At 43.1% G+C, this 21,445-nt stretch overlaps 1 protein-coding gene across 1 annotated transcript in view; it reads right to left on the minus strand.

Moving 5' to 3' along the window:
- The window catches only part of LOC311237989 (A disintegrin and metalloproteinase with thrombospondin motifs 19-like), a gene marked incomplete at its 3' end in the record, with an annotated part of 279,286 nt that overhangs the window by 67,062 nt on the left and 190,779 nt on the right, over positions 1-21,445 (minus strand). Inside the window, 1 exon segment of the mRNA XM_084325960.1 lies at positions 4,599-4,803. Coding sequence (XP_084182086.1) covers positions 4,599-4,803 — 205 coding nt within the window.

Below are 21,445 nucleotides of genomic sequence, written 5' to 3' on the forward strand. Positions count from 1 at the left end.
ACTTATACTACATCATTATTGGTAAGATACCTCCTTATACTACATCATTATTGGTAAGATACCTCCTTATACTACATCATTATTGGTAAGCTACCTACTTATACTACATCATTATTGGTAAGATACCTCCTTATACTACATCATTATTGGTAAGCTACCTACTTATACTACATCATTATTGGTAAGCTACCTACTTATACTACATCATTATTGGTAAGCTACCTACTTATACTACATCATTATTGGTAAGATACCTCCTTATACTACATCATTATTGGTAAGCTACCTACTTATACTACATCATTATTGGTAAGATACCTCCTTATACTACATCATTATTGGTAAGCTACCTACTTATACTACATCATTATTGGTAAGCTACCTCCTTATACTACATCATTATTGGTAAGCTACCTCCTTATACTACATCATTATTGGTAAGCTACCTCCTTATACTACATCATTATTGGTAAGCTACCTACTTATACTACATCATTATTGGTAAGCTACCTCCTTATACTACATCATTATTGGTAAGATACCTCCTTATACTACATCATTATTGGTAAGCTACCTCCTTATACTACATCATTATTGGTAAGATACCTCCTTATACTACATCATTATTGGTAAGATACCTCCTTATACTACATCATTATTGGTAAGATACCTCCTTATACTACATCATTATTGGTAAGCTACCTCCTTATACTACATCATTATTAGTAAGATACCTCCTTATACTGCATCATTATTGGTAAGCTACCTACTTATACTACATCATTATTGGTAAGCTACCTACTTATACTACATCATTATTGGTAAGATACCTCCTTATACTACATCATTATTGGTAAGATACCTCCTTATACTACATCATTATAGTTAAGATACCTCCTTATACTACATCATTATTGGTAAGATACCTCCTTATACTACATCATTATTGGTAAGCTACCTCCTTATACTACATCATTATTGGTAAGATACCTCCTTATACTACATCATTATTAGTAAGATACCTCCTTATACTACATCATTATTAGTAAGATACCTCCTTATACTACATCATTATTGGTAAGATACCTCCTTATACTACATCATTATTAGTAAGATACCTCCTTATACTACATCATTATTGGTAAGATACCTCCTTATACTACATCATTATTGGTAAGCTACCTCCTTATACTACATCATTATTGGTAAGATACCTCCTTATACTACATCATTATTGGTAAGATACCTCCTTATACTACATCATTATTGGTAAGATACCTCCTTATACTACATCATTATTGGTAAGCTACCTCCTTATACTACATCATTATTGGTAAGATACCTCCTTATACTACATCATTATTGGTAAGCTACCTCCTTATACTACATCATTATTGGTAAGATACCTCCTTATACTACATCATTATTGGTAAGATACCTCCTTATACTACATCATTATTGGTAAGATACCTCCTTATACTACATCATTATTGGTAAGCTACCTCCTTATATTAACATCATAAATGGTAAGATACCTCCTTATATTACATCATTATTGGTAAGCTACCTCCTTATACTACATCATAAATGGTAAGATACCTCCTTATATTACACCACTCTAGCCCTCGCCCGCTGTCACCAACTCTAGCCCTCGCCCGCTGTCACTACTCTAGCCCTCGCCCGCTGTCACCACTCTAGCCCTCGCCCGCTGTCACCACTCTAGCCCTCGCCTGCTGTCACCACTCTAGCCCTCGCCCGCTGTCACCACTCTAGCCCTCGCCCGCTGTCACCACTCTAGCCCTCGCCCGCTGTCACCACTCTAGCCCTCGCCCGCTGTCACCACTCTAGCCTCGCCCGCTGTCACCACTCTAGCCCTCGCCCGCTGTCACCACAGGGAGGGAGGGAGGAGGAAGGGAGGGAGGGGGGGAGGGAGGGAGGGAGAGAGGGAGGGAGGGAGAGAGAGAGAGAGGGAGGGAGGGAGGGAGGGAGGGAGGGAGGGAGGGAGGGAGGGAGGGAGGGAGGGAGGGAGAGAGAGAGGGAGGGAGAGAGAGAGAGAGGGAGGGAGGGAGGGAGGGAGGGAGGGAGGGAGAGAGAGAGAGAGAGAGAGAGAGAGAGAGAGAGAGAGAAGAGAGAGAGAGAGAGAGAGAGAGAGAGAGAGAGAGAGAGAGAGAGAGAGAGAGAGAGAGAGCTTGCCAGCGGTGTAGCAGCAACTCGTCTTCCCACCAGGGTTCTATATCTTGTACACATGGCTTTTTAACAGGGGGAGTGAACAGGTTCCCGCTGGCAAGAATGCGGCGTGCAATCCTCACCCAGGCAACCTGTCAACCCTGTCAGTGTGAGTTAACAAGACAAACCTGCATGTTCTCAGGGCGGTGTTTGTAGGAGCAGCTGAGCTCCATGACATATACAATGGAATTTAACGGTATCTGTAATATTTTCCTGTTTGAATGCGAGGAAGGCCTTGTAGTCATGGAAGGACCGTTCGAGCGCACGAGAACCGAGAACAGAGGCAGCTCCTCCTTTGTGCCATTTTGAGGATGAACACCGTTTTAACTTCAGTTTGTGTTTTCTTTTGGTGTTCTTACTGGACCTTTGGTTCGGCAAAAAAATAAATGCAGAGTATAATCTAATAATAATGTCTAATTCTTAAAAAAAAAATGTATGTGGTAAATACACAGGTCACAACATGTTTACAGGAACGTTTTGGAGTTGTATTTGGAGTGTATTTTGTGACTGTTGGGAACTAGGCTACACTGGCACACCTATTTCCAGTGAATGCCGCTAAACTAGGCTAACGGCGTGGCTGTTCCCTAAGCCGTTAGGGAGGGAGAGAGAGAGGGAGGGAGAGAGAGAGAGAGGGAGGGAGGGAGGGAGGGAGGGAGGGAGGGAGGGAGAGAGAGAGAGAGAGAGAGAGAGAGAGAGAGAGAGAGAGAAGAGAGAGAGAGAGAGAGAGAGAGAGAGAGAGAGAGAGAGAGAGAGAGAGAGAGAGAGAGCTTGCCAGCGGTGTAGCAGCAACTCGTCTTCCCACCAGGGTTCTATATCTTGTACACATGGCTTTTTAACAGGGGGAGTGAACAGGTTCCCGCTGGCAAGAATGCGGCGTGCAATCCTCACCCAGGCAACCTGTCAACCCTGTCAGTGTGAGTTAACAAGACAAACCTGCATGTTCTCAGGGCGGTGTTTGTAGGAGCAGCTGAGCTCCATGACATATACAATGGAATTTAACGGTATCTGTAATATTTTCCTGTTTGAATGCGAGGAAGGCCTTGTAGTCATGGAAGGACCGTTCGAGCGCACGAGAACCGAGAACAGAGGCAGCTCCTCCTTTGTGCCATTTTGAGGATGAACACCGTTTTAACTTCAGTTTGTGTTTTCTTTTGGTGTTCTTACTGGACCTTTGGTTCGGCAAAAAAATAAATGCAGAGTATAATCTAATAATAATGTCTAATTCTTAAAAAAAAATGTATGTGGTAAATACACAGGTCACAACATGTTTACAGGAACGTTTTGGAGTTGTATTTGGAGTGTATTTTGTGACTGTTGGGAACTAGGCTACACTGGCACACCTATTTCCAGTGAATGCCGCTAAACTAGGCTAACGGCGTGGCTGTTCCCTAAGCCCAATGCAATGCACAGAGAAGAACAGGGTATGTATCTGCTCGTCTAACTCCAGGGTAGAAGGCAAATAAGCTAATTTCCCAAAAGTTGGCGTGTTCCTTTAAAGGGTCCGTGGTTCTCCACATGCTGAGGCATGCCTGCGGGCCATGGAACCCAATGCATGGGTGCCAAACAGTAACATTTCTACAGTTGTTCTTAATTTAACTTAATGAAATAAAATTATAATAATAATTATACGGTAATATAATGATTCAATGATTCAAATCCTACCTAAAACAGTACCTGTATTATTAGACTGGTGCCATTTAACAGTACATGAAAATTATGGCCTTAAAATATTACATTAGAGTTAGATGATTAAAATGCATTGTCATCATACAGCACAAGTACAGTACAACACAAATAAGTTTGGCATCCAACCACAGTGCAAATGTACCAGTAAAGTGCAATAGTAATATACAATGTACAGGTGATTAAACTGGGTTCAGATGATAGAGGTGGTTTCACTGGGATTCTGTTGCTATGGGAACAAAAGGTATATGTGGTTTCACTGGGATTCTGTTGCTATGGGAACAAAAGGTATATATCTGGTTTCACTGGGATGCTGTTGCTATGGGAACAAAAGGTATATGTGGTTTCACTGGGATTCTGTTGCTATGGGAACAAAAGGTATATGTGGTTTCACTGGGATTCTGTTGCTATGGGAACAAAAGGTATATGTGGTTTCACTGGGATTCTGTTGCTATGGGAACCGTTTGGATCCAAACGTCTTTCCTCTCAACTATGGCGTTAAGCCAACAGGAAGTAAACTTTGAATGTTATCAGGGATCTGGGCTTGCACCCCCTCATTCTCTGAGTTTGTCTTTTAAGCTATCTGGGAGGAAAGGGGGCGGGGGGGGGGGATGACCAGGTGAGGGGAGAGGAGAGGAGGATACAGGGGGGAGGGAGGTGTTAACGAGGAACTTCCACGATGGCCTTACCTCTGACCAGACGCCGGCCTCCCAGACGGTCAGGCAGTCCTGCCCCTCGCAGCGCTGGGTGAGGGGGGGCCTGGGTCCAGCACAGTCCCTGTCCTTGGCCTTGACCAGTGTGCCGTTGGGCAACTGCTGAGTGCAGGCAACCTGTCTGCTCTGGGAACCTTTTCCGCAGGTGCGAGAGCACGACGTCCACTCCGTCATCATCCACCTATACGTGTTACACAACAGGGATGAGAGACAGTGGGATGAGTGTGTAAACATAAATAGTAGGGATGGCCGATATTATCGGCCGATATTGGCATTAAAATGTAATATCGGAAATGATCGGTATCGGTTTTCAATATTTTAATTTTTTTTTTAAATGTCTTTCTTTTTTACATTTATTTAACCTTTATTTACCCAGGCAAGCAAGTAAGAACAAATTCTTATTTTATTTAATGTCAAAAGTATGCATAATGTTGTGTTAATTCCACGACAAGAGATATGTAATGTTACCTGAAATTATAAAAAAGATATTTGGGGGTGAAACCCGGCATATATCGGTATCTGTTGTGAGGACTACACCTGAGCAGGTACCGCAGCCCATTGGCTCCCCCCTGAGGACTCAGCCCCGACCTGCACCTGAGCAGGTACCACAGCCTGTTGGCCGTCCTAGACGCTTGCGCCTCACAGCTGACCCTACTCTTCAATCAGCGTCGGCTGTCGCTTCCCCTGAGACCATAAGTTTGTGATCCAGCCTTGAGGATGGCGCAAGTTAGTTCTGTTGGAACATAGGTTTGTTGCGTCTTAAAGTAATTCTCTAGACTATTTAGTTTCTCCTTGTTCTCGTGATTACATTCAGATTTCTGTGTACTTAACTCTCGTTGTTGGTGCGCTTGTTATCTGCTTGTTGTTTAATCCTAACCTCGTTCTTCTCTCCCCTCTAGCGTGGGTAGATGTTGGCTGGTTTACTAATCTCGTGTTCTGTTTGGGAAGACATCGCTCCTTGTAGCCGCAGCGCGCACGTCGCATTCAAGTTCACTCGTTCCTCTCCCGTGGTTCTTTTCTCACCCCTACCTCGCCAAGTCACTCACGTGTTATTTTCCTCGGGGGTACTCCCGATATAATTTTCCTGGCGTTGCTGAGGCAACCTTCAAGTTTCAAGTTCAAGTTTCTTTATTAGTTGTCATACATACAGAAATACAGAATACTTTTACATATGGGGCGGCTGGGTGGCGCAGCAGACATTGCGCTCGTCACCAACGCACGAGACACCGGTATCGAATCCGGCTGTCGGCGTTGCCTCCGGCTTGGGCCGGCCGTCATACTAACTCAATTGGCAGAGTTAGCGGGTGGGAAGTCGATGGGTGGTAATCTGGATGTTGTAAACAGCGAGTCCTACAGGTCTGTTGGGGCGCCTGCACAGCAGAGACAGGAAAATGGCAGGGGCAGTGTGAGCAGACATTGCGCTCGTCACCAACGCACGAGACACCGGTATCGAATCCGGCTGTCGGCGTTGCCTCTGGCTTGGGCCGGCCGTCATACTAACTCAATTGGCAGAGTTAGCGGGTGGGAAGTCGATGGGTGGTAATCTGGATGTTGTAAACAGCGAGTCCTACAGGTCTGTTGGGGCGCCTGCACAGCAGAGAGGAGAAAAAAATTTTAAAAGAGGAGAAATACTTTTGCATGAAATGCTTCTTTCTGTTTTGCTCCTGAGAGTGTGCTAGATAAAATAACAAGATAGTGTAAAATAGTATAATATAAGTATAAAATAGAAAGTCAAGTGTAAACAAAACTAAAATGTTCAATATACATATATACAGTATATGTAGTCTATACTTCTGTACAGTCTATACAGTCAGCTACTATACAGTACAGTGTAGAATGGTGAGGTATAGCTTAGCTTGTGGTGCCACCTTGTGATGGTGAGGTGCAATGAGGTGCATGGGATTGATGCCAATAAATATAAAGTGTGTGTTAGTGTCTAAAGTGGGTAAGTGGGTGCTACAGTGTGTTGTTTATTTAAAGTGAGTGTGTGCGTGTGGATGTGTGTGTTGTGGGTGTGTTTGATGGTCTGTTATTGTTCATTGTTTATTGAGCATCCTGATGGCCTAGGGATAGAAGCTCCTTCTGAGTCTCTCTGTGCTTGCCATGAGACTCCGGTATCACTTGCCTGACCGCAGCAGGTCAAAGAGGCGGTTTTTTGGGTGGCTGGGGTCTTTGATTATTCTCTTAGCCTTACCCATACAGCGCTTGTTGTAAATGTCTTGGAGAGTGGGAAGCCCCCTCCAATTGTGCGTTCGGCTGAATCGGCCACTCTCTGTAGTTTGCTACGGTCTTGTGCGGTGCTATTCCCAAACCAGGAGGTGATATTGCCAGTCAGGATGCTCTCTATTGTGCATGAGTAGAAGTTCTTGAGGATCTTCTGACTGACTCACTTTGAATTTCCGCCTAAGGAAGTAGAGGCGTTGTCGTGCCTTCTTGATAACACTGTCAATGTGTGTGGTCCATGTCAAGTCCTCGGATATGTGGATTCCGAGGTACTTAAAACTGTTCACTCTCTCATCCGGTGCTCCGGCGATGCTGAGGGGGCTGTAGTCCCTGACCCTGACCTCCTAAAGTCCACAAGCATCTCCTTTGTTTTGCTGATGTTCAGGGAGAGGCTGTTCTCTTGACACCATCCCGCTAGAACCTTTACCTCTTCCAGGTAGGCCCTCTCGTTGTTTGCAGAGATCAGGCCCACCACTACTGTGTCGTCAGCAAATTTGATGATTGTGTTGTTTTTCCGCTGTGCCACACAGTCATGTGTGTACAGGGAGTGGAGGAGGGGACTCAGAACACAGCCCTGGGGGGCCCCTATGTTGAGAGTGATGGATGAGGAGGTGCAGTTGCCTGCTCTCACCACCTGGGGTCTGCCCGTCAGGAAGTCCAAGACCCACTGGCAGAGGTTCAAGCCCAGGTCCCTGAGCTTGGCTATGAGTTTGGAGGGGACTATGGTATTGAATGCTGAGCTGTAGTCGATGAATAGCATTCTCACAACCTTGTTCCACTACATAACAACACGGTAAGACCCCATTACATATATATGAGGCTATATATATATATGTGACCCCGACCAGTGCTATAGCCTACATGTCTATTTTTTCATTTTCCAGATTTTTCCAGATTGTGAAAGTACAGAATGTAAGCTTTCAAATGATGTGTCATACTTTGAAATCTGAGAATGTTATTATTGTGATGTGCTAATTTTCAATCTTGTAGCAGTCTTTTTTCCCCAGAGACCTAAGCAGAGAAAACAGCTCTTAAAGATTTGACACCTTTTGCCAGGATTCTGCTGGGCGTAAACAATACCTCCCAGCCACACCTCTCCCCTGAATAGTATTAACATAATTAAGTGCTGTGACAGCCATGCTGACAGATCAGATACAAAATCAAACATTTTCTATTGTAGTAGTAATATAACTACTAGTCTGAATAATGTATATTTCAGTTATTGAATTGAAAACCTTTATTTATGTATTCCAATATCTGTTTTATTGATTAATGATATATTTTGAAAGAATGCAGGTTATAGCTGTATAAAACAAATGTCTGTCCCATTGTACCAATCAATGGGATATATTGCATGTTGGCTATAATGATTTTATAAAAAAGAGAGAGATTAAATGCATGGCCATATATTTATACATTCATGTGACATCACAGCATATTCTTTGTATAGCCCAGTGTTTCCTGAAAACAGATATGTACAGTGTTCAGGTTATACATCTATCATTACACAATTACAACCAAAATAGGAAGAAATTATGTTGACCGCAGGGAATTTTAATGCATAGTTGGTAAAACTGGCCAGCGGAGTGATAGACACAAGCCTCATTATTATCATTATCATTATCTTTGTTACCACCTTTCATGTGACAACTGGATGAAAATCAGCAGACAATATCAAATCAATTCAAGAGGTTTATTAGTCACATACATACCAGGGCATACAGTGAAATGCGGGTGGTCATGCCCGCATCGATTGTGCAATAATACTAATAATAAAATACATAAACAGGTAATAAGAAGGCATAAGATGTGCATGATAAAAATAGACATGCTAATACAGTTTCAACTCTGTCATTATGCTATACTACAATAATCTAAATTATACAAGAACCACATCGGTTCTTTCCTTTAAAGTGACCTTTCCATTTAGTTTAAAGTGACATTTTTTTTTATTCATTGCATACATACCAGGGCATACAGTGAAATGCGGTTGGCCATGCCCGCTACGATTGTGCAATAAAACAATAGTAATAAAAATATAATGTACATGTATGATGTACCGGTACACAACAATACAATTCTTCTATGTCCCTATGCTATACTAGTACTACTATACTATCAAGTCAAGTCAAGAATGCAATAATAAGAATCCAATAGGATGAGAATGCGACATTGTGCAATAATACAAGTAATAAGAACAAGTAATAAGAATAAGACATATCAGGTATATGTACATGAGTTTTACAAAAGCTTTTACTCTACAAGAACCACTCCTGTTCTTGTTTAATTTTTTTAAAGTGACCTTACATTGTGAGCGTGTGCAGCATGAGTGTGTGTGTGTGTTCATGTTAAAGTGACTGCTAGTACAGTGTGTGTGTGTGTGTGTGTGTGTGTGTGCTCTACATCCATGTGTCTAACATCGTACAGTCTTCTTGTTCTGAGGTGCTCTAGATGTTGGGAGTGGGCATGTAATGTCTTTTGCGTCATCAGAACAGTATTGTCTTATCTCCTTATAAAGGTATTCCTGTCGGTCATTGTCTAGACCAGGTGGGGGGAGGACAGGAAAACCAGAGATGGTTGGGTAGCGTTTTGGGTCTTTCAACAGCTGAAACGTGAATGGCTCTGTATCGTCACAGTGTAATTTCGCCGTCACCATGCCAGGACTGTTGGCATCGAAGCTGAAGTGCTGGTATTTCTTTATTTGTGGGAATCTTTTGAAGAAGCCTCCGAGATGTTGCTGCCAGTCGTAGCTTGGAACATACACTGTGCCATCTTCGCGACCGACAAGTTGGGGGATATTGACTCCTTTCACTGCAGAGCTTTTCCTGACGATGTCTGCGATGTCTGCCAGGGTGTCGACCGCAGTCTTCCTGTATACCTGCTTTATCAAACCAAAGCACCAGTCGGGGCCAAATTTAGTGTGGCCTGCAATTAGGAAGTGGAGAGCAAGCTGCAGGTGAAGTTTGTGAATAGTACGCCACGCAAAATACCACAAGACATAATTGTTTTTATTTTGCGCAGTGCAGGTCCACTGATTTTTCTCCAACTCCATAGTTGGTGAAGAAATGATCCACATAGCTGATAACGGCATTGCTGCCTTTACCAGTTGACATCCCTTCATCAATTAGGTAATTCACTTGCTTCGTCAGCCCTTCACAGTGGACACCGAACAGGCCACATTTGCGCGGTGTTTGAAAAAAGATGGGACCCACTTGAAAAGGGTGAGATGGAAAATGAACCTGACAGAGAAAGAAGAAAAAGAAAAAAGGACATTGAAATAAGGGACATTGAAATAAGGGAACAGGGGAGGAAATTAGGCCACTTTACTAGCCAAATGCAAGTATTTTTTATGTTTGGCGAGTGATTCATGAAAAAATACTGCTAAAACTATAAGGAACTATTTTTACATTAAAACTGAATAAACTATAATAACAATAATAAACCGTATTTGTATAGCACCTTCATTCCAAGAATTGCAGCTCAAAGTGCTTCTCTCTCTCTCTATTCTCCTCTCTTTTCCTATTCTCTCCTCTCTTCTCCTATTTTCTCTCTCCTCTCTCCTCCCACTCTCATCTCATCTAAATACACTCCAAATACAACTCAAACGTTCCTGTAAGTTTTCCTTTAACAACAAAAAGCAACATTATATTGGATATTCACCTGCTGTGCGTAATCAAAGCTGTAGTGCATCGTGATATCTCTGCTGGCAGGTGGGGAGGGGCCTAGCGACAGATCCATGTTCTCGGCGCATGTGCTCTTTGTGGCGGCAGTCATCTCCTGCAACAGCTCGCGTTCTCTGTCAACAAGGGCCAGATGTTTTAACTGCACCTGGATGAAAGCATGAATGAAAGAAAACGTTATTTAACAGATTGCAGAATGGGTACAACACAGTACGGCTCAATACACACACACACACGGCTAATGAGGTGGCAGTGCTCAGTTATCCTCAGGTTATCCTAATGTCATGTGTGTTGAAGCTAGGGCTGGGCGATATGGCCTAAATATGATATCACGATATTTTCTGACCTTTCGGCGATACACGATACACATCACGATGTTTTTCTTTTTTTCCCCAAACAATTCATTATGAGGCTTACCAAGACAGTATTCGAGTTTGCAAGCTAACATTAAAGAAAAAATAAAATACCCATGCATTTAGCATTTCTATATTATATATTAGATTTAGATTATTGGATTATTAGATTATATATTGCATATATTTAGCAATGAGATTGTGACGTACGTGGGTTGGTCATTATCATTATTACTGTATTTGGAAGACCATGTGAACATTAGATTAGTATCGTTTGTGTGTGTGTGTGTGTGTGAACATGAGAGCTAATGATATCTCTTCTTCTCTTCCTGTCAGGTGCTGCCCGTCCCTATACTGAAGGGTGCTGATTGCTTAATGAACTACAGCTGATGGCAGTCACATCAGGAAGGGGCGGGTGCACAAGTAGCTGACAGCACACGCACGTCGGGATTCCTGTTGTGTGTCATGTTCCAGTGACCTCAGTGTATGAGGTTGCCTTTGTTTGCCACTGCGTGGATATAGATATATGTGTGTATGTTCATATAATATGGATATGCAGTTAGCCCTAGTCCATAGACCTGAGGGACTGATGATGGTGCCAGCCTGTTTCTGCACCTTGTGTATGGAACCGTGTGCTCTCTGATGTTCACACGGCCACATAGTACGGTAGTCTCAAGGTTTGTCTATCTGGGTTGAGTTGCCTTATATGTATGTCTTGTATGTCCTCCCCTACCTTTTCCCCTGTGCACCATGGAGGAGGTTTAAACTCCTACCTCCATTCAATATATCATTTACGATTTGGAAAACGTCTTGTGTTGTGTCTTTTTTTTCACCTACACCTGGGACCTTGATTTTGAACATATTTACTGAGAGGGGCTGCTTTTGCTCATGTGCCGCCCTCCAGTTGTTATTATCAGACCTTCGTACATGACAGAGATATTATATGATTTAGATATGAAATATGATTAATTGAAAATGGGGGACCCTGATGTAAACAAGACGAAAGTCTTTCTCTGGTCTGCATCCCCTTAACAATTGTATGTATTGAGCTGTACTGTACCCATTCTGCAATATGTTACAGTGGGTAAATACTGTAAACAAGCCACTATGGACGGGGGTACAGGGGAATAGATGGTGGTAAAAAACAGTCTGTAGTGTAGTAGTGAAAGTAGACTGTACACACCTGGAGTTTCTCCACCTGCAACTTCTCTGGCCTTCCCGCGGCTTGCTGTAATTGGTGATTGTTGGAGTAGCATTGAGAACACAGATCTGTCCTGGGTTTTGTGATCATTATCTGCGGAAGGAGTGCTTTCCACAACCGAAGGAAGGATCTCTGACCAACAACACGAAATCCTGAAAAGACAAGTGTTTTTGTTAGATTGGTAGAATAAGAAAAAGTGGGAACCATGTGTGTGTGTGAGAGAGAAAGAGAGAGAGCAAGGGGTGGTTTTGTGACATACCTTCTATACTGCTGTAAAGGCGCCACAGGGAAGCTTTGGTCAGATTGGTTGGCAGTAACTTTGCAGTGAAATCCTTGTGACCAGCATGACGGCCAGGCAACACAATCGCATGGAGGACAGCAAAGTTGATCAGAAATTTCACAACCCTTTTTACGTCAAAAAGAGACAAAAAACGCTTGTAGTGTTTGAAAAGGCTTTTGAGAAGCGCATCGCTGATCCTAAACAAAAATGTTAACAATAGGGAAGAGAATTAATGAATGAAATACACACATTGTACACACTGTATCTGTATGTCATATATTATGTTATGATGAATTGAAAATGGGGGACCCTGATGTAAACAAGATGGAAGTCTTTCTCTGGTCTGCATCCCCTTAACAATTGTTGAGCTGTACTGTACTGTACCCATTCTGCAATCTGTTAATAAACTTTTCAATCAATCAATCAATCACTCTTGTTTACATTCAGGTGTAGTTTTTAAGAATCCCTATCCTAGCGATGTGCATTACAAAATGGCCGCACAAAAACTACACTACCCAGAATATCCAAAATGGACGCCCTCGCAAGGTAGAATAGGATTCGACGACTATAGCTAGACTTTAACACCTATTTAAACCGATTTATTGCTATTGCTAAACATACATATACGTCCAATACAATACATCTACGTCCAATACAATATACAAGCATAAAGACACTTACCCATAAATGAAACAGAACGTTGGACGACAGACAACAACGTTGTGAAATCTGTATGTTGTCCTCGAAGCCACACGGACAGCGTTCACTCTCTTCGTACTTTGCGTCTTCTCTGAAACATTTTGGCATGTTCCAATAATGGACAACAGACACATGTCCCTTTCTCTTGGTGTCAACGACACGGTGTCCAATCGGTTTTGGTAAATTAGCTCAACCGACAGTTTTTTTGAACAAGACAGGGCAGATCGTTCTGAATTTTCCTTTCGGCGCGCCTGGCACTTGCAGTGGAAAGCGTTTATCTTTCTGAGTTCCTCTTCTATTTCGCCCTCCACCGTTAAACCAGACATATTTTCAACTGATCGCATGGTCGATTCAGCTGAAAAGCCCAATGCTACAGTTTCAACACAAATGTCCCCGTCTTCCTCTTCTGTTTCGTCGGTAGGTTCGATTGGATCTGGGACAATTTCATCTGCGTCTTCGGTCTCTTCATCGTCGGATGAAAGAGCTGGTGGCCGCTCACCTTCCGTGATGATCATGTAGTCCGTGATGTGGTCACTCATTAACGCCGAGGAGTCTATACTCATTCCATCTCTTCCTCTATTAAGAGCAGCTGATAATCTTTGTGCGGCCATGTCGATGTTATCTAAGCAGCAAAAAAGTGTTCTCTGGGCTACAGGTGCTGTGAATATAAACACCACACCGTGTGGGGGCGTACCTCACATTAACCGCAGCCTTTCACATGCAAAAATGCCCGAGGGAACTGCCCCTAGAGCTTCGTGAGAGACGATTCAGAGTGTCTCAAGGAGCCATTTTTAAACACAATTTAAACACAATTAGAGTTATTATATATGTTCGCTGTTATACTAAATATGTTCTTCAACCCTCGAACTGTAAGTATATATATAAAAAAAAAAAAAAACGGAAATGAAAAAAAAAAAAAAAAAAATCTTTCTCCTCTCGTCAGGAACCTGGGTCGCCGAGTTGTAGGCGCACACGCTGAGCGGAGTCACATATATATATATATATATATTAAATACACACACAATAGTCTTTTTGCTACACAAAAGAAATCCATTTTGGGAGTAACTACACATTTCATTAACTCAGGCCTCCCGCCCTGCTCACACGACACCCCACTTCGTTGTTGAGAAATCCTTTTTTGTCCATTTGACTTATCCTGTTGTGAATAATAAATACACGCTTGTTTAGCGTTTAACCTAACGGTTTCACTCTCTTATTCGGGTCCCGTTCCTCTGTTCCCATAACAGTATCGGTTGATATCAGTATCGGAAATTAAGAGTTGGACAATATCGGTATATCGGATATTGGTAAAAAAAAAAGCCAATATCGAACATCCCTAATAAATAGTAATATAGCCAGACTCAGATTCATTGAAGGGAGCAGTTTGGGGTTAAGTGTCTTGCTCAAGAGGACACTTCAACACGCTGCCTGGGGGAGAAGTGGGAATTGAACTGGGAGCTGTGGTAACATTGACTGTGTATTTCATAACTAATATGTGTGTATAATTAGAAAAACCATAATGCAAAAGTCTGGTGTGCCATAAGGGGTGATACTAGCGTGACAGGAACTGTTTGAGACCCTATGAAACCCCCGCTGTTGTTGAACTGTATTCAGGAGACAGTCAACAAACCCCCACTCTAAACAGATGTACTCAACACGAGAACAAAGGAACTGAAAAAGTCACACCCAGCTGAGAGCAGATTTCAGCAGCAAACAGCTGAGCAGATTACAGGCAGAGAAACAGAGGTCTGATTACAGACCTAAACTGCTTCTGAGAATAGCTTAAGCTATATGGAAACTAATTCACAAACAAGATCATATTAATTAAACTGACTTAGTAGATAAAAGGTATTTGAATATCATTTAGAATGTCAAACTGGTTATTTAAGTAATGCTATTTCACTCTGGTTGTAAAGCTTGCTAGAACCTAAACCTTAGAACTATAAATTCAGTCTGGAAAAAGCAGGCTTGTGATACTTTATATAGGAAATCTGGTATTAAAATATAGACAAACTCCACATTGGGTTAATGCTGAATATATATGTAACTTCTTACATTTAAGGTACAAATTAGAAAAGGTTTTAGTGTTAAACTGTCCATTCATCAAGAAGCCACAGACCAGCCCACACGAGGAGGAAGACAGGGGCGGACCAGCCCCCAGAAGACAAACCTAATTGGACCAAACGTATTATTAGAATGTGCTAGGATTGGTTGAGATCAGAGTATATAATGAGAACGTATGGTTAGAGAGAGCAGGCCAGACCCCCTAGGGTCTGCGTCTCTACCACCGCCCATCCAGAAGAATGATGTTGTCTTGCATGTGAGTAAATCATGGGAAAAACCATTGTTGTTTAGTTTAGTGTATCTGTTGACCAGGTTTACTCATGTGTAATGCTCAGTAGATTCTCTATTTCATTTGAAAACCATGACTACTGTTTATGTACATACTAGGTTTGATGTGCAAACCTTATTAAGCCTATGTACAAACATGTTTGATGTACTATGAAATAATCCTTGTATGTAAAAAGCAATCTTCTAATTCACTCTGAGCCCTTTGGCAATAAATCAAATGAGTTCTGAACTATAGTTCCTGTTGTCGGGCTGCACAGTTTATTTCTCCACTCAGTAGAGAAGACCATTCTAACATTATGATCCTTCTTCCTTTCCAGATAGCAACCTCATTGTACTGTAAATAACCTTAGATATTGATTAGAATATACGACAGAGCCTTCCTCATTACCATACGACTGCTCTATAAATGCTCATATTTAGATCAAATACGTTATGTAACCATTCTTTTTACATAAGTAGTCAGTATTACCATTTCCCCCCACAACTTTATAACCTTTTATTGTTACGTTATATAAATTAGCATTATTATAATCTTTTAAATATACATTTGTTTATTTTCAAATACACAAACTTTCTTATTTACTTTAATGTCCTGCAAATGTCATGCAGCTCAATCCAAAATACCCTTAGGCTCTTTTTTGAAATTGAGAATGACATTAATTGAATGTGCTGGTCTTTCCCTCCTGGTTAGGACACTTTGGTCTGGATACAAGATGGAAGCACGTGAGCAAACACACGTTGACACTAGAGCTGTCCCTAAAGCTGTCCCTAAAGCCTGTTTTTGGGATTCGAACATTCGCAAGGGTTTTTAGAACGGATGTTCGAACCATCGTTTTTAATCATGCAAAAAATGTGCTCCTAAATAATTTTTCTGGTTCAGTACTGTCGAGTCTTGATTTTAGGCACATTTGCGCATATAATGTAGAACACATGCGCATATTGCTGCGGTTATTAAGAGTAGTAGTACCTACTTACTGGTCACGGGAGGCTTCAACAACGTTTAGATGGTAATCCATTTTGTGAATACATTTGTTGAAACAACATCTTTGTTGGCCGACGGCTCCTATTATCTTAACGTTAGCAAGCTAAACATGCATAGCTTAATTAACGTGCATAACATACCTGTGTAGCGTTAATTAACTTGTGTTCCGCTGGGAAGGTTCAGCATCACTGCATACACTTGGTTTAATCCAAACGTCCATTAGGAAACGTATTATGAAATAAGACGGGTGAGTGTGAGTCACTCAACTCTCTCTTTTTTGCATGATTGATTAATTTCCTGATAATGTATGACGGTGACCCCTCCCCTCCAACACTAGACTGTTGTTGTTGTTGTGACCTGTGTTTGCATGTGACTTTCAAATTATTCTAAACACAACATAGTACTGTGATATTCTGATATTCTGTCATATTGGCCAGGTCCCCCTTGCAAAAGAGATATTGTATCTCAATGGGACTCCCTGGTTAAATAAAGGTAAAAAAAAAAATCCCAAAAAATTTCACATTCTGGTATATATTTTTATTTGTGTAAAATTAATAAAAAAGATTTTTTTACGAAAATGTAAACATTTAAATGAAAAAAAAATCAGAGGTTCGAACCCATTAATTAAGATTTGAATGCCAATGTAACGAATGAAGGTCCGAACGTTGGAACGTTTGGGCTCAGCCCTAGTTGCCACGCGGGTCGGGTCGGCACACATCACCGTCCTTCTACTACACATAACAGAAGCATCCCTCCACACATACAGCCAGCGGTGGAGCCTCATCAACATGGAGGCCAGACACGACGTCACAGAGTACAAGGGGAGAGCGGGGGGAGGCGGTGAAAGGGGAGGAAGAGGAGAGGGGATCTCATCTGAGTGTTAACGGGGCCCATAAAACGGAGTACAGGCCGTGCGGCACGGAGGAGGCTACCAGGCTCTCGCCCTGACGTGTGATGTGTGGGGGGGCCCCATCTGGGAGGCAGATGTTGGGGGGACCCACAGGCACCAGGGAGAGCTGGTGGGGGGAGATTGAGTTGGTCCAAGTCGCCCCCTCTGTGGCTCACGTCGGGGGGGGGGGGGAGTCCAGCTGGATGTCGGCCGCCGGGTGCCACAGATGGCAACACGATGGGGGCCCAGTGCCCTAGCTGTCACGCTGTCTCTGTCTGTCTGTCTGTCTGTCTCTCTGTCTGTCTGTCTCTCACTTTCTCTCTCTCTCCTACCCCTTGCCCCAGGGGTGTAAAGTACTTGAGTCATTGTACTTCGTTACAATAGAGCTCTGAGTTCTGAGCTAGAAAGTGCCAGAGAGTGGCTCATAGATAACAAACTGTCCATTCACCTAGGCAAGACTGAGTCGATAGATCGAGAGATTAGGCAAAGTCGATCTCATGGAAGTCTCCTGTAACGGAGCAGTAGTCACGGGGAAAACTAGCGTCAAGTACCTAGGACTTACACTAGAGCAGTCTCTCTCGTGTGAGACTAGTGCGGCCAACATTATATCCAAGTGTGCAGGCAAACTCAAGTTCCTGTATCGGAATACCAGGCTTTTTGAACTTGCTGTTAAAAAGCTGTTAGTGTCCTCCTTGCTTCAGTGTCATTTTGATGGTATATGAAATGCGCTATGTTATGGTATTTGGTCAAGATGTTATTGACTTGTTTTTAGATATGTAGAATATGGATTTGTTGTATTGGACTTTTGCTTTATGTGTTTTTTTTAATAATCTTTTTTAAAATGTTCTCCTTTTTCTGTTTTTCTCCCATCCCAATTTAGTCGTGCCAATTCCCCCCCCTCCCCTGTCTTGATCGTTGCTCACATGTGCCCCCCACTGGTCGGTCGTAGGAAGGGTTGAAGAATCTATCGCATGTCCCCTCCGATACATGCGGAGTCAGCCAGCCACTTCTTTTCACCTGCCAGCGCGGACTCTCATTGGCGAGGTGTAACGTGTGGGAGGCTCACACTACCCTCACCATCTCCTGTCCTTGCTGTGCAGGCGCCCTGACCGACCTGTAGGAGTCGCTGTTTACAACGACCAGATTACCACCCATCGACTCCCCTCTCGCTGACTCTGCCAATTGAGTCAGTATGACGGCCGGCCGAAGCCGGAGGCAACGCTGACAGCCGGATTCGATACCGGTGTCTCACACGTTGGTGACGAGCGCTTAGACCGCTGCGCCACCCAGCCGCACTTTATGTGTTGTTTTATATGTTATTTATATGTTATTTGTATTAAGTCCTTTGATCAGAACATCAGGGACCGTGCTGGAAATAAGCGTTGTCACATTTGCATGTCATCCCTTGGATTTGTTGTGTCTTTGGATCCATAAATAAAATCAATCAATCAATCAATACTTAAGTACTGTTTTTGGGGATTTGTACTTTACTCTAGTATTATTAGGTAAGTTGTACTTTTACTCAATTACATTTCAGAGAAAAAAGAAAACGTACTTTTTACTCCTTACATTTAAAATGCAGACCTACAAGTACAAATCTAGCAGGTTTTAATTAGTATATTTGTTTCTCTGGCCGAACTAATGTTAACGTTATTAATCCTGCAGCCGCTCTTTATTTAAAAAAAACCAATCAAATCCAAATGAACCCGCCCATACCCATGCTGATTGGTCCTTTGATTAAACACCTGCTATCAGAAGAATAATTTCATAGCAAATGAAAACTTGGCCCATGATGGAATGAGTTTGAGACCCTCTGCCGCATGTCCTCCCCCCATATCTTCTCCCGACCTTCCTCTCTCTGCTCTCTGTCGGTCATGTCTGACCTGAAAAAGCTGTACAAATGCAATTTTTTTTTTTTAAGTATAATTTCTGGGTACTTTTTACACCCCTGCCTGTGACCTAGCTGTCATGCTGTCTCTGTCTGTCTGTCTGTCTGTCTGTCTGTCTGTCTGTCTGTCTGTCTGTCTGTCTGTCTGTCTGTCTGTCTGTCTGTCTGTCTGTCTGTCTGTCTGTCTGTCTGTCTGTCTGTCTGTCTGTCTGTCTGTCTGTCTGTCTGTCTGTCTGTCTGTCTGTCTGTCTGTCTGTCTCTCTCTCTCTCTCTCTGTCTGTCTCTCACGTTCTCTTTCTCTCATTCCCGCTTTCTCTCCTACCCCTTGCTCCTATTGTTAGATTTGTTTGGCCTTTTACTGCAGTTAAGGCTGTAAACGTGATTGATCCTCCCTCTCGAGGCGATGCAGCTCGCGGTTCTTCTGCGAAGGTTCTGATACGGAACCCTCCGGTGTTCTAGATGCATGTGGGAGATAAGAGAGAGATGGACCAATGAGAGGCCGGGCATGCGCTCCAGGAGGAATGTAAATGCCAGAGGAGACAGCTGGCAGCCTCACCGGTAGCCTCTCGCTTCCCTCGCTTAAGAGAGAAAACCAAGCCTCCTTTGCGTCGGTGGTCATTGCAAAACACACTCGTAATTCATCTAAACGTACAGTACGAGGGCAACTAGATCACGCCCTGCACCCAAACCGGCATCACAATCATCTAGGTGCCACGTTAGGCAGGAGAGGGCGGCTTTGAGGTGGGTGGGTGGGGGGATGGTTGTGGTTGCTTGATCTGATCCTGCGACCATGTACTGTACATGTCTGTCTGTGCTCCTCTTGTTATGTATGTTTGCTGTGTTTTTTTTGGAGCTCCTATTTATCTGATGTAACATGAATTGCCCAGTTTGGGACATGCTAATAAACTTGACTTGACTTGACTTATTGGTAAACTGGTTCTCGCAGCAGGAGAACAGAATATCTCCAGATAAAACAAACTATTAAAAACTGGCGCCATGTTCTATGAGACACCTGGGCTTCAGTGAAAACAACAAGTGATTTCAGCCGTCACCAACGCAAGAGACACCGGGTTCAACTCCGGCTGTCGGCGTTGCCTCTGGCAGAGTTAGGGGGTGGAAGTCGATGGGGTGGTAATCTGGACGTTGTGGACAGCGACTCCTACAGGTCGGTTGGGGACGCCTGCACAGCAGAGACAGGAAATGGCGGGGGTAGTGTGAGCCTCCCATACGTTACACCTGGCCAATGAGACTCCGCGCTGGCAGGTGAAAAGATGTGACAGGCTGCCTCCTGGTGTATCGGAGGGGACACGTGATGCAAGGCTTCTATCCTCCCTACAACCGGCCAGTGGGGGGCACATGCGAGCAACGTTCAAGACAGGGGAGGGAAGAATTGGCACAGTGGAATTGGGATGGGAGAAAAAATTGAAAAAGAGGAGAAAAAAGTGGATTAAAAAAACAAGTGATTTCCGACGGTGCATTTAAATAGCAGCTTTTATGCTCATCGGGAGCAGTTAGGGGTTAAGTGTCTTGCTCAAGGACACTTCGACACGCTGCCCGGGAGGAGTGGGAATCGAACCGGGAACCTCCGGATTGCCAGACAACTGCTCTACCTCCTGAGCCACTGTCACCCCACTGTCACCCCCTATAGGTAAACCCATGGTACTGCCAAGTTTGCAAAAACTGGCCGTGGGACAAGTGGAGGGCTCAGTATCTTTCAGTCGAGCAGTGGCTACTGACGGGGGATGAATAGTGTGCAGAGATCTTTATTTAATTTTTTACCAAATGGGACTTAATGACTTAATGAACTGACTTGTCTATTGCAAACACAGCAAAAAGCTATTGGCTTTGTTATCAGTATTTGGAGTTTTTCTTGCCCTAATTTCTCTAATACTGTACATATACTGTATCTGTGTGTGTGTGTGTGTGTACAGTATGTCTATGTTTGTATTTGCAATCCCCTTAAGTTTTCTTATACAAAAAATCCCTCCCCCAAAAACACACACACACACACACACGCACACAAACACAAACACACACACACACACACCTATGCACACAAACAAACACACACACACACACACACACACACACACACACACACACACACACACACACACACACACACACACACACACACACACACACACACATACACACACACACACACACACACACACACACACACACACACACACACACACACACACACACACACACACACACACACACGCACACACACAGTCACACACACACCAGAGTGGCAGTGGTTATAACAG

The sequence above is a fragment of the Notolepis coatsorum genome (genome assembly GCF_963971535.1).
Source record: "Notolepis coatsorum genome assembly, chromosome: 12".
NCBI classification, from domain to species: Eukaryota; Metazoa; Chordata; class Actinopteri; order Aulopiformes; family Paralepididae; genus Notolepis; species Notolepis coatsorum.